The sequence below is a fragment of the Salvelinus sp. IW2-2015 genome, linkage group LG12 (genome assembly GCF_002910315.2).
Source record: "Salvelinus sp. IW2-2015 linkage group LG12, ASM291031v2, whole genome shotgun sequence".
NCBI lineage: Eukaryota > Metazoa > Chordata > Actinopteri > Salmoniformes > Salmonidae > Salvelinus > Salvelinus sp. IW2-2015.
In genome coordinates this window covers 11,681,583-11,694,623 of record NC_036852.1, presented here as the reverse complement: position 1 = coordinate 11,694,623, position 13,041 = coordinate 11,681,583, and the positions used below count along the sequence as shown (strand labels likewise).

Sequence of the window (13,041 nt, the reverse complement as noted above, 5' to 3'; positions counted from 1 at the left end):
AAACACAATGGTGTGTTGAGGAAGGAACTCTCAAGGGGTTATGACTGGGAGGAAGTGGGGGATCTGGGTYATTCTATTGTTTGAGGAAAGAGGGAGAGATGAGTGGGGGAGTATGTGATTGACTTAGCAGCTTGAGGTCTTTTATATTGGCCTGTTGATTGGGCCTTCTTATGAATTAAATAGTACTTTTATGTGTTCACATTCCATTGTGTGAGGATTACACAGTCCCTTGTTGTGGAGGATATGGCAACAATTATAAGTTGGGATGATAGAAGATGATAGAAGATGATTGCAAAAGTGACACTGCCAGTCGGTTTTCATAACATTCTGAATATCTTAAATGGGTACAAATCCATATAGCTTGACTGACATCGTTCAAATAAAAGACAATGATAGAGAAAAAAAAAAAATATATTGAATCAACACCCACCGTTGTTGTCATCGGTTGTGTAATGGCTCATTTGTTTCTCCATTTGATCCATGGCGAGTGCTACAGCAACACGTTGCAGTGTTTGCCTCTGCGTTGTGACACTTCCTATCGAATCAAATGTTATTTGTCACATGCTTCATGAACAGCTGGTGTAGACCAACAGTAACATGCTTACTGACGGGCCCATCCCAACAATGCAGAGAGAAAATAAATAGAAAAAGAATAACATAAGGAATAAATACACAATGAGTGATGATAACTTGATATATATACATGGGGTACCAGTACAGAGTATATGTGCAGGGGTACCAGGTAATTGAGGTAGATACAGTATGTACATAATATAGATAGATAGATAATGAACAGTAACATCAGTGTATGTGATTAGGCAAAATAGATAGATTGCTTAAAAGGGTCAATGCAGATAGTCCGTGTAGCTATTGGTTAACTATTTAATTAACTATTTAGCAGTTTTAAAGCTTAGGGGTTGAAGGTGTTACGGGGAAATAGTCATTTAGGCAGGTTGCCTTGGCGTTCTTGGACACAGGGACTATGGTGGTCAGGGTTGAAAATGTCAGTGAAGACACTCAGAGCATGTGCTCACCAGCTGGCAAGTATGTGTCCTGATAATCCACCCGCCGAAAATCTGGTGTTTCTGTGTCAAACGGTTTTGTTATATTTCAGTTTTATGTGATGTATATAAAGTGTAATATTGGATTGCAAACTCAAAATGTAACACATTTCAACTCTATATTTGACATGGTACAAGTGTCTTCTTTTTTTAAAGCCCATAACCATGTGTGTGAGATGTATACTTTTGTTTGAAAGTAGATTTGTTTAAGACTACCAAGAAACAGTCTGTTTGACCCTGATTTAGCCCACTGCAGTAAAAGGGTAAAAGTCTTACTCACATCAGCTACGGAGAGAGTGGTAACACAGTTCGGAACAGCTGGTGCTCTCATGCATAGTTCAGCATTGCTAGCCTCGAAGCGTGTATAGAAGGTATTTAGCTCATCTGGTAGGCTAACGTCACTGGACAGTTCGCGGCTGAGTTTCCCTTCGTAATCTGTGATAGTTTGCAAGCCCTGCCACATCTGACGAGTGTCAGAGCCGGTGTAGTAGGATTTGATCTTGGTACTGTATTGACGCTTTGCCTGTTTGGTGGTTCGTAGTGGGACTTTTTTATAAGCTCCCGGATTAGTGTCCCGCTCATTGAAAGTGACAGCTTTAGCCTTTAGCTCAGTGCGGATGTTGCCTGTAATCCATGGTAAATCTTTCGGTTACTGGCCCAATGCTCTAACCACTAGGCTACCTGCCGCCCCAAAGAGGCTTTGGTATTCGCCTGTCTGAGGGTCTGCTCATGTGAGACAGGGGGAGGAAACCCTGAGGTGCTAAGTCTGGTGTGTTTGACACAATAATTGCAAAGAAACAAAGTGAGAGCGGGGTATCAGCATATATTACATATACCAACCATGGCTAAGGTAAACGCTGACATTCTAAATACTTTTTGTTCATATCAATGTTTTATCACCACTGGACATGTAGCCTACAGATAGATGCCTGCCTCGTCTCCAAGCGAATAAGATATTTCGCAATTATCACGTGGTGAGTATTATGGCTTGGATAGGTTTTAGCCTGGTCGGGGCAGAGGAGAGTGAGAACAGGGTGGATCCAAGTCATGTAAGCAACAAAGTGAGTTTGTGCGGATGATCAGATGAAATGGTGTGTGTGAGTAATCAGCTATATTGTGTGCAGAGACTGTGGCATGAGTAAGGTGAGGTTGTAGATATGGGTTATCGTAAACTATGGAGCTAGACATGATCATATAGGTTTATGCTTCGGCATCATCTACGCGTGGAATGTTACGTGGATGGACCAGCTGTTGATCTCCTTCTAAAACGTGGTTGCATTTGTAGAAACTTCAAGTATTACTAACTGCATACCCCCTTAAAATGGTTTCACCCAAATCTGGCAACACTGTTTAGCTTTCGCGCTACGACTAGGCAGTATGCTAGTATTTGAGGTGAAAATTTTTATTTGCTTTGTGAGTCATCAAAAAATGTAAACGACTTGTCAAGTCATGTGCTCCGGTTCTTGTTTACAATGTAACACGCACATTGAAGATTTGTAATATTCTGAAAGTGGCCAAAATATGTTGATCTTATTCGGGCAGTGGGCGCAACCATCTTTGACTTTGTTTATTTGTGTTTTATAGTGAATGGCATTCTGGGGTTAGGGAGTTTTTCCTTGTCAAACATAAACAAACATGGCTGCCATCATAAAGAATGGAGCCGCTATTTGCTTAGCTGACACATATCTCCTTTCTAAACAATATTACATGTCTCCCTTGTGCTCACCAGAGATGTGGTACATTGTAAACTAGTCTAGCTGTTACTTCGCTAACWTTTTTTCTTGTCAGTGCAACCTGTTATTTAAACTRGTTTATGGAATTATTTTGGCTGTGGATGTGTTCCGTGTGATGCTTGGATGATGAAGACCTTTATTTTCCATCAATACAAAACATTGTTTAGSTGCTTTTCAGACAACAATGATATTTATACAAGTTGGTCATACGTTCTGTTGCTACTGTTCCAATTACATATTTGTGATGGTAACCTGCAGGGACCACTCAACAATGATCATAAATACAGTTGAAGTCGGAAGTTTACATACACTTAGGTTGGAGTCATTAAAACTTGTTTTTCAACCACTCCCCAAATTTCTTGTTAACAAACTATAGTTTTGGCAAGTCGGTTAGGACATCTACTTTGTGCATGAAACAAGTAATTTTTCCAACAATTGTTTACAGACATATTATTTCACTTATATATATAAACTGTATCACAATTTCAGTGGGTCAGAAGTTTACATACACTAAGTTGACTTTAAACAGCTTGGAAAATTCCAGAAAATTATGTCATGGCTTTAGAAGCTTCTGACGAGGATAATTGACATAATTTGAGTCAATTGGAGTGATCTTTGGATGTATTTCAAAGCCTTCAAACTCATTGCCTCTTTGCTTGACATCATGGGAAATCAAAAGAATCAGCCAATAATTGTAGACCTCCACAAATCTGGTTCATCCTTTGGAGCAATTTCCAGCCTGAAGGTACCACGTTCATCTGTACAAACAATAGTACGCAAGTGTAAACACCCATGGGACACACAGCCGTCATACGCTCAGGAAGGAGAAGCGTTCTGTCCCTAGAGATTAACGTACTTTGGTGCGAAAGTGCAAATCAATTATAGAACAACAGCAAAAGGACCTTGTGAAGATGCTGGAGGAAACAGGTACAAAATGATCTATATCCTCAGTAAAACGAGTCCTATATTGACTTAACCTGAATGGCAGCTTGGCAAGGAAGAAGACACTGCTCCAAAACCGCCATAAAAAAGCCAGACTACGGTTGCAACTGCACATGGGGACAAAGGTGGTACTTTTGGAGAAATGTCCTCTGGTCTGATGAAACAAAAATAGAACTGTTTGGCCATAATGACCATTGTCTGTTTGGAGAAAAGGGGGAGGCTTGCAAGCCGAAGAACACCATCCAACCGTGAAGCACGGGTGGCAGCATCATGTTGTGGGGGTGCTTTGCTGCAAGAGGGACTGGTGTACTCATTAAAATAGATGGCATCATGAGGGAGGACAATTATGTGGAGATATTGAAGCAACACTCAAGGGACGAATCAGTCAGGAAGTTAAAGCTTGGTCGCAAATGGGTATTCCAAATGGACAATGACCACAAGCATACTTCCAAAGTTGTGGCAAAATGCCTTAAAGACAACAAAGTCAAGGTATTGGAGTGGCCATCACAAAGCCCTGACCTAAATCCCACAGAAAATGTGTGGGCRGAACTGAAAAAGCGTGTGCGAGCAAGGAGGCCTACAAACCTGACTCAGTTACACCAGCTCTGTCAGGAGGAATGGGCCAAGATTCACCCAACTTCTTGTGGGAAGCTTCTGGAAGGCTACCGAAACGTTTGACCCAAGTCATACAATTTAAAGGCAATGCTACCAAATACTAATTGAGTGTATGTAAACTTCTGACCCACTGGGAATGTGATGAAAGAAATAAAAGCTGAAATAAATCATTCTGTCTGCTATTATTTTGACATTTCACATTCTTCAAATAAAGTGGTGATCCTAACTGACCTAAGACAGGGATTTTTTACTAGGATTAAATGTCAGGAATTGAAAAACTGAGTTTAAATCTATTTGGCTAAGGTGTATGTAAACATCCGACTTGAACTGTATGTGATCATATGCGTCAAAGGGTTAATGAAGCGGGTGACTGATGCGGTAAACAATCCTGTAGCTTTGCATCCTCTTCATTGGACCACTTTCGTATTGAAAGCATCACTGGTACTTCCTGTTTTAAGTTTTTGCTTGTAAACAGGTWTTGGCTGGTAGTTAATGATGCAGTGGCGATGAAGGGAGGGGTGGAGTCTGTGTGTGTGGGTGCGCATCGGGCCAGAGTCTGTGTGCGYGTGTTTGTCTGCGTGTGTGTCTGTGTATCTGCGTACGTGCATATGTGTCCTCTGCTCGTTAATCAGCCAGACGGCGCGACTGTAAGGTATGGCAGACGGTAGACTTGTTACCTCTGAGAGCAGRGGCACCGGGCACAGCTGGAGCTCCGTGTCACAGGGAAGAGGAGTAAGTGGGACAGAGCTGAGATGAGAGGACATAACTGGCAACTGTACTATAGTGCTACCCTGGGGATGGGACATTGTGTGTGTTTGCGGGGGGTTATGTGTGTGTGTGTGTGCGTGCGTGCGTGTGTGCGTGCGTGCTTGCTTGCGAACAGGGAAAATGGACAGTTGGAGGATATAGACTGAACAAAAACATAAACCCAACATGTACAAGTGTTGGTCACATGTTTCATGAGCTGAAATAATAACTTTCCATACGAACATAAAGCTTATTYATTTAGTGAGCATTTCTCCTTTTCCAATATAATCCATCCACCTGACAGGTGTGACATATCAAGAAGCTTATTAAACAGCATTATCATTACACAGGTGCAGTTTAAAAGGCCACTTTAAAATGTGCAGTTTTGTCACACAACACAATGCCACAGACGTGCAATTGGCATGTTGACTGCAGGAATGTCCACCAGAGCTGTTGCCAGAGAATTTAATGTTAATYTCTCTACCATAAGCTACCTCCAACATCGTTTTAGAGATTTTGGCAGTACATCCAACCGGCTTCACAACCACAGACCCCGTGTAACCACGCCAGCACAGGACCTCCACATCCRGCTTCTTCATCTGCGGGATCGYCTGAGCGGGGGTGGAGGGGGTGCTGAGGAGTATTTCTGTCTATAATGAAGCCCTTTTGTGGGGAAAAACATATTCTGATTGGTTGTGCCACTGCCCAGTCATGTGAAATCCATAGATTAGGGCCTAATGAATTTATTTCAATTGACTGATTTCCTTATATGAACTGTAACTTAGTAAAATCTTTGAAATTGTTGCATGTTGTGTTTATTTTGTTGTTCAGTATAGATAAATCACAACCCTTGTGATATAGATGTGTATTACCAGGCATGCAGCAAAGTGGTGACATTACAGTAGTGTTCACCTACTGCCATCTATAGGCAGCTCTCTGTCACAGCAAATTTCTTAGAGTGTGTGTGTGTGTGTGTGTGTGTGTGTGTGTACATGCACATGCGTGTGTGCGTGTGTGTGTGTGTGCACATCTACAGAACATAAACACAAACTGTTGAAAAAATAAGATATTGAAAGAAGTGATAATCAAAGGATAGCCAGACGGAGAGAGAGAGAGAAGATTAAAGGTGCTTTCTCCTCCACTGCCTTTGGTGTCACCCCTAACTAGATTCACGCTATTCTTCTCTGGCTGACGCTGTGTCCCAAATGACACCCTATTCCCTATTTAGTGCACTACTTTTGACCAGGGCTCATAGGACCAGCTTACATGCAAATGGTCAAAAGAAGCGCACTATACAGAGGATAGGGTTCCATTTGGGATGCAGACTTGGCTCGGGAAGGGGTAAGCGGCAAGCAAGGCACTTAAGTACAACTTGCAATGATGTGCAGCCGAACATCTACATTCGAATTGTGTGTGTGATTTCAAGCTTTTATCKGGTAAAAGGAAGTGTTTGTCGCAACTCTACTCATTACCTAGTCCTTCATCCTATGTGAACCTCAGCATGATGCCCTATTGTGTTGTAGTAGCAGTCTCCGAGCAAAACTGGAAAGGCGTAGGATTAGGCCTCTTGTGATGCATAATTTGAAGTATTCGAGCTTCATAGAATGGTACAGTGGTTCGAGTTACGAAGTTACGAGCTGATGCCACGGCCGTTAGTGGTAGATGGTGGCATTCTGTCGTTGTACCACACTATCACAAGGGGGAGTTAAAACGCTGATCTATCGGTAGTCTAAACTGTGGCACAAATTGACTATCTTTTCGTAAATTAATAGAGGTGTTTTCAGTCTGAGAGTCTCCTCTGGCGCTAGAGTCCTACTTCAGGCAACACCAACAAAACTGTCGGTGGTCCTGGAGTTAAGAGATAACTTGGGTAAATACAATGGGGTAATTTCACTTGACATGTGGACTGACGATTTTTGAAAAATAGGCACGGTGTGCTTTTGGTTTCTCTCCCTCTATAAACAGAAATCATTSTAAATAACAAACTGGCTTTATTTGGAAATTAGTAAGAATGTCTCACCCCATTGTCAAGAATGGCCTTTATTCAGATTACAATCATTCACTTTCGGTTATTTGAAATGAAATCATCTCCAAAATATCATTATTTTTTAAACAAGTCATAGAAAGATGGTTGCAATTTCAGTTCAAAGGATCGGACCCTTTAAAAAAAAAAATCACCTAAAATGACATACCCAAATCTAACTGCCTGTAGCTCAGGACCTGAAGCAAGGATATGCATATACTTGATACCATTTGAAAGGAAACACTTTGAAGTTTGTGGAAATGTGAAATTAATGTAGGAGAATACAACACATTAGATCTGGTAAAAGATAATACAAAGAAAAAAACATGCATTTTCAATTTTTTTTTCATCATCTTTGAAATGCAAGAGAAAGGCCATTATATTGCTTAGAAGTCTAGATGGCACTGTTCACTGTAAAGCTACTGTAAATTGGACAGTGCAGTTAGATTAACAATAATTGAAGCTTTCTGCCCATATATGACATGTCAATGTCCTGGGAAATGTTCTTGTTACTTACAGCGTCATGCTATTCACATTAGCGCACGTTAGCTCAACCGTCCCGCGGTGGGGACACCGATCCCATAAAGTAAAAACATAAATAAAAATAAGGAACTTGTCTGCATTAAAGACCAAAATTGGTTAAATAAAATTGTGATAAATACAAATATATACCAGTTTCATTTAAGGACCAAAAAACTGACAGCTGTGCCATATAGATTKMAAAATAATTGGGAAGAGATATTTGATGTACCAATTCCATGGCACATGCTTTATGAATTGACACGCAATTTTCTGTTTATTACAATCTACTGTATTCTGGTTTAACATTCTGAATTAATGATTRTATTGAAGATAGAAGCCGCCTCTTAATGAGTTCCGAGAGCCGATCTGTTATCCAACGATTATTATTATTAATATTAACCCTGCATTATAATTATATAAAATCCCCACAGACCAGATTTTCCCTCACGAAAAATGCTGTGTGTGTTCAATTATTTGTGACATTGTGGTTACAATGAAGAATGTAAACAAGCATTATGTGCAATGTTTTTTAGATGCTGTGTTTTTATTTACGTTAATGATGGACAGCGGGAGGCATTTTGAAAACATGTTTACAAACACTTGTCATAAGTGTACTGTAGCAGATGTAGCCCATCTTGCAAACAATGTTTCCATGATGGGCAATTAGCAGGATAATAGACTCTCCATAAGTCAATTTATTTATAAAATGGTAATTWWATAGCCTGGCTACTGTAGGTGTGAAAATTCCCCCCAACTTGCAATGTATTATTTCAACTACATTTTAGTTGCACTCACCCCCAGCCCCACGACCACGGGTAAAACCTGAGATGATCAATGTATTGGATCAATGTATTTGTTGCATTGTTGTATCGTCAATTTCTCAAGCCAACATGTCTTGATGGCCYTCACCAGTTCATCTTTGCTTGTAGGCTTGGCAGAGTTGTGGATTCATGTTTTCAGTTGATGCCAAACAAGTTCGATCAGGTTTAAATCATGAGACCTACATGTAAAAAAAAAAAAAAAATAGGCCTACCGTAGGTGACATGAGTCTCACTAGTGTTGAGTAATGTGCTGTTAAAAGTGTTGTAGGTCTTTTATTTATTTTTATTTAAACTTTATTTTACTACATAAATGTCTACTTGCTCTGATGGCATCTTGACCMAGTTTATGCCCTCATTTGCAATGCAAACCCAGGCGGCAGTGTGTGTTGGGTAATGTTCTGCAATTGGAGAAGAAAAAAATAAATGTAGCCTAACAGTCAACATTAGGTGCAATACTAGAAATATACATGTAAATAGGCCTACACATATCAACATATTGCTATCATCCTACCTTGAAAGRAATTATATGGTCCCAGAAACACCTCTCTGACATAGGGTCTAGCATATCTCTTGATGATTTCTTCCTCAAAGAAATCTCGAGCCATGATACCTGAAAAAGGAGGCGACAGTGAATTATTGTGGAACACATAGCAGTCCGTGAGGTGAAGGCTACAATATTTTATGTACCTTTTGCTTTGTAAATAGCTAAACTTACCATCAAAAATCAAATATGGGCCTGTTCCCAAATACTACAAACAGCATGCAACCGCAAAAAGTCAGGTAAAGCATATACTGTACAGTATTTCTTCATCAACATATGTATGCTTTCGTAAATAAAATCATGATAAAAATACTCTTTCAAAATGCAGATGTTTATTTCAACTATCAGCAGGTCAATAGACTCTTGCCGAGTTTAGGGACTTTAAATATATTAATGGATCCATAATGAATTACTATGGGGGGGGAAAATATATATGTATACAGTGCCAAAGACCAAAGATAACCCTGAAGGTGCTTCCAAACTCCAATCTCCGCTGTGGAGCATCTGTCCATAGGACCACTTTAAGCCGTACACTCCACAGAGCAGGGCTTTACAGGAAGAGTGTCCAGAAAAAAATAAGTAAACATGTTTGGTGTTTGCCACAARGCATGTGGGAGACTCTATGTCTGGTGCAAACCCAACACTTCTCATCACCCAGAGAACACCACGTGGGGATGTGTTTCATCGCAGGGACTGGGAAACTGTTCAGAATKGAAGGAAGGATGGATGGTGCTAAATACAGGGAAATTCTTGAGGGAAACCTGTTTAAGTCTTCCAGAGATTTGAGACTGGGACGGAGGTTCAGCTTCCAGCAGGACAATGACCCTAACCATACTGCTTATGCAACACTTGAGTGGTTTAAGGGGAAACATTTAAATGTCTTGGAATGGCCTAGTCAAAGCCCAGACCTCAATCCAATTGAGAATCTGTGGTATGACTTAAGAACCCATCCAACTTGAAGGAGCTGGAGCAGTTTTGCCTTGAAGAATGGGGGAAAATCACAGTGGCTAGATGTGCCAAGCTTTATATGAGACCATACCCCAAACCACTTGCAGCTGTAATTGCTGCAAATGGTGGCTTTGGGGGGGGGGGGGGTGAATTAGTTATGCACGCTCGAGTTGTTTGTTCACAATAAAAAATTTTGCATCTTCAAAATGGTAGGCATGTTGTGTAAATCAAATGATACAAACATCCCCAAAATATATATTTAATTCCAGGGTGTAAGGCAACAAAATAGGAAACATGCCAAGGGGGTGAATACTTTCGCATGCCACTGATATACAGTGGGGAGAACAAGTATTTGATACACTGCCGATTTTGCAGGTTTCCTACTTACAAGCATGTAGAGGTCTGTAATTTTTATCCAGAAATCCAGAAAATCACATTGTATGATTTTTAAATAATTAATTTGCATTTTATTGTATGACATAAGTATTTGATCACCTACCAACAGTAAGAATTCCGGCTCTACAGACCTGTTAGTTTTTCTTTAAGAAGCCTCCTTTCTCCACTCATTACCTGTATTAACTGCACCTGTTTGAACTCGTTACCTGTATAAAAGACACCTGTCCACACACTCAATCAAACAGATTCCAACCTCTCCACAATGGCCAAGACCAGAGAGCTGTGAAGGAATCAGGGATAAAATTGTAGACCTGCACAAGGCTGGATGGGCTACAGGACAATAGCAAGCAGCTTGGTGAGAAGGAAACACTGTTGGCAGCATTATTAGAAATGGAAGAAGTTCAAGATGACGGTCAATCACCTCGTCTGGGGCTCCATGCAAGATTTCACTCGTGGGGCATCAATGATCATGAGGAAGGTGAGGTCAGCCAGAACTACACGGCAGGACCTGGTCAGACCTGAAGAGAGCTGGGACACAGTCTCAAAGAAAACCATTAGTAACAGCACTATGGATTAAAATCCTGCAGCCCCACGCAAGGTCCCCCTGCTTAAGCCAGTGCATGTCCAGGCTGTCTGAAGTTTGCCAATGACTATCTGGATGATCCAGAGGAGGAATGGGAGAAGGTCATGTGGTCTGATGAGACAAAATAGAGCTTTTGGTCTAACTCCACTCGCCGTGTTTGGAGGAAGAAGAGTATGAGTACAACCCCAAGAACACCATCCAACCGTGAAGCATGGAGGTGGAAACATCATTCTTTGGGGATGCTTTTCTGCAAAGGGGACAGGAACTGCACGTATTGAGGGGAGGATGGATGGGGCAGTATCGCGAGATCTTGGCAACAACCTCCTTCCTCAGTAAGAGCATTGAAGATGGGTCGTGGCTGGGTCTTCCAGCATGACAACGACACGAACACACAGCCATGGCACTAAGGAGTGGCTCCGTAAGAAGCATCTCAAGGTCTGGAGTGGCCTAGCCAGTCTCCAGACCTGAACCCATAGGAAATCTTTGGAGGGAGCTGAAACCCGTATTGCCCAGCGACAGCCCCGAAACTCGAAGGATCTGGAGAAGATCTGTAGGGAGGATGTGGGACAAAATCTGCTGCAGTGTGTGCAAACCTAGTCAAGAACTACAGGAAACGTATGATCTCTGTAATTGCAAACAAAGGTTCTGTACCAAATATTAAGTTCTGCTTTCTGATGTATCAAATACTTATGTCATGCAATAAAATGCAAATTAATTACTTAAAAATCATACAATGTGATTTTCTGGATTTTTGTTTTAGATTCCGTCTCTCATAGTTGAAGTGTACCTATGATAAAAATTACAGACTCTACATGCTTTGAAGTAGGAAAACCTGCAAAATCGGCAGTGTATCAAATACTTGTTCTCCCACTGATAAAAATGTCTTACAGAGCCTGTCCATAAGTACCCTTAAGTTTCTTCAACTGTCTTCTGACTGTGATTAGAGCGATGTTGATGTTGTGCTGTGATGCCAGCAGATTCCAGATGGCCTTTGCCGATCGCTCATCCTCTTCAACCATCAGTGTGTCGATGGCTTGAATAGTCTCGCTGGAAATGGAATACCATGGTAGATGATGTGTGTTTGGTTGATGGGGATGATTAAAAATAGTCAAATGCATTTGTGGTTTCAATCGCTTTATTGTTGAATTATTTAAGGCTCCTTTCTCTTCTCTGTGCTGGAGTTCTTTTAAGAATAAAGTGGGCTAATGAAGGCAACACATTGTTGCTTACTGGAACACCCAAAGTCATCCAATTGTTATAATACRATTTGAAGCAATAGCCTACCTGCGTGTGGTCAACTATTTCAGCACCGTTTTGCACTGCTTTGAGGACTGGTCTCAACAAATCAATGTTAGGATTATTTTGCTCTTCACTCGCAGTCACTTAGTAGCCTACTCCCGACCGGTCACGTTGTAACAGCGGCAACTTTTGAAAGCCAGTCACCGCTTCCCTCCCACCCGCCATGTTAACAAAACGTTTCTCTTTTCTCTTTCTTATTATCCTATTTTCTCCTCGTGAGTTTTCTTGTGTGTATATACTCATCTTTTTTTTTTCTCTCTCTCTCTCTCTCTCTCCTCACAGCTGTTCTGCAGGTGTCCATATCCTTGAACAAGGTGGAGCTAAGTGTGGGAGAGTCCAAGTTCTTCAAATGCACAGGTAAGATGGCTGTAGTGAACAGAACATGCTTGTTTGGGTGTTATATCGAATGTAAATGTGGATATGTCATCCTGGATGCAGGGTGAGATGGGCGATAGGTTGGATGGAGGTGGATGGAACTGTTGTTTGGGTGACATGGTTGCCTCCCATCCCACACAACCATCCCTCCCAACCAATGGTTTCAACCCTCTCCCCAATCCCCCAGCCTTCACCCAACCCCTTGCCCATCCCACCCTGTTGCAGATCCTGCCCTATCCGCCCCTGTTTGGGGGGGGTCTATGTGCCACGGGCCCCAAGCCAAGTGCCTGCAGCTCTGTAGAGGGGTAGTGTGGGCTGGCAGTRCTTTGGTTCACAGTTACACCCCTGTTGTGTCCCTGTCTTCTCCTGCCAGCACAGAGCACCATGGAGCTAACAGCAGAGGGACAGGRAGGAAAGGGGCAGGGAGAAGGAATG

At 41.6% G+C, this 13,041-nt stretch overlaps 1 protein-coding gene across 2 annotated transcripts in view; it reads left to right on the top strand.

Moving 5' to 3' along the window:
* Positions 1 to 13,041, top strand: part of LOC111971037 (neural cell adhesion molecule 2) — a 439,128-nt gene that overhangs the window by 280,605 nt on the left and 145,482 nt on the right. For both annotated transcript variants that reach the window (XM_070445981.1, XM_023997847.2), the window contains exon 2: positions 12,514 to 12,588. In XM_070445981.1, the coding sequence (XP_070302082.1) occupies positions 12,514 to 12,588 (75 nt within the window). The remainder of the gene's footprint in view (positions 1 to 12,513; positions 12,589 to 13,041) is intronic.